Source organism: Aptenodytes forsteri, unplaced genomic scaffold, assembly GCF_000699145.1.
Source record: "Aptenodytes forsteri isolate BGI_AS27 unplaced genomic scaffold, ASM69914v1 Scaffold162, whole genome shotgun sequence".
Lineage (NCBI taxonomy): Eukaryota > Metazoa > Chordata > Aves > Sphenisciformes > Spheniscidae > Aptenodytes > Aptenodytes forsteri.
The window spans coordinates 298,682-299,787 of NW_008795132.1; the positions used below are offsets into that span (position 1 = coordinate 298,682).

General features: G+C 58.3%; 1 protein-coding gene across 1 annotated transcript in view; it reads left to right on the forward strand.

The window, feature by feature from the left end:
* Nucleotides 1–117: 117 nt before the first annotated feature.
* The window catches only part of HOXC12 (homeobox C12), a 3,678-nt gene continuing 2,689 nt past the window's right edge, over nt 118–1,106 (forward strand). The window contains exon 1 of the mRNA XM_009278372.1: nt 118–682. Within this exon, the coding sequence (XP_009276647.1) occupies nt 118–682 (565 nt within the window). The remainder of the gene's footprint in view (nt 683–1,106) is intronic.

Below are 1,106 nucleotides of genomic sequence, written 5' to 3' on the forward strand. Positions count from 1 at the left end.
CCCAGCGCAATTTGGGGCTCACGTGACCCCCCCGGACCAATGGGGCCGAGCCGTCGGTTTAACTATGTTTAATGTCAGATAGCAATAAAGTAGAAGCTTTCGGTCAGGCCCGCGGAAATGGGCGAGCACAACCTCCTTAATCCCGGCTTTGTGGGACCTCTGGTGAACATCCACACGGGAGACACTTTCTACTTCCCTAATTTCCGCGCCTCCGGAGGGCAGCTGCCCGGTTTGCCTTCCCTCTCCTACCCCCGACGGGATAACGTCTGCTCCCTGCCCTGGGCATCCTCGGAACCCTGCAACGGGTACCCTCAACCCTACCTGAGCAGCCCCGTCTCCATTAACCCTTCCTTCGGTAGAGCCTGCGACCTCGCCCGGGTGGAGGAAAGCAAATGTTATTACCGGGAAACCTGCTCCGAAACCGCCGGGCTGAAGAGGGAGGAGAGGGGCAGGGACAGTGCCTTGCTGCCCCTCGAATCCAGCCTCCCCAATGGCATGGGGGGCAATTTCAGCAAATATGACTATCCGACCAGCGAGGCGGTGCCCCACGACCCTCCGTCCTGCCAGTCCTTGGAGTCAGACTCCAGCTCTTCCTTGCTCAACGAAGGGAATAAAGGCACGGCCGGAGAAGCGGGGGGTTTGGTGTCCCCCCTGAACCAAGGCGGCACTTTAGGCACCGGTGGTAAGACCCGGGAAAGGGGGTGTGGGGTGTCTCGGGGCTGGATCCGGTCGTGTTGGGGGGGTGGGTGTGTGGGGGGGGTTTGCTTGGAAACTTGCCGGCTTGGGGTTCCTCCGTGGTGTAATTCATGGGCTCGGCGATGGGAAGCGGCGTGTCTATGTGTGCCGAGACCACTAGGGGTAGCACCGAAATCCCTAATGTTTTATTAGGTGGTGCTTCTTTTAAAAGAAAAGGCTATAAATTTGTAAATATCCCATAAAAAAAAAAAAGAGAGAGAGAGAGAGAGAGCGAGACGCAGAGAAGGGAAGTGGTTGCGCCTGCCCGGCGCGGAGGGCTGGCGGAGCGTCCAGGAGCTTTTTGGGGACATACATGAGGTGTGTCTGCCCGAGGGAATGGGGGGAGAAGAGGGGGGGGAGGATGCTTAAAA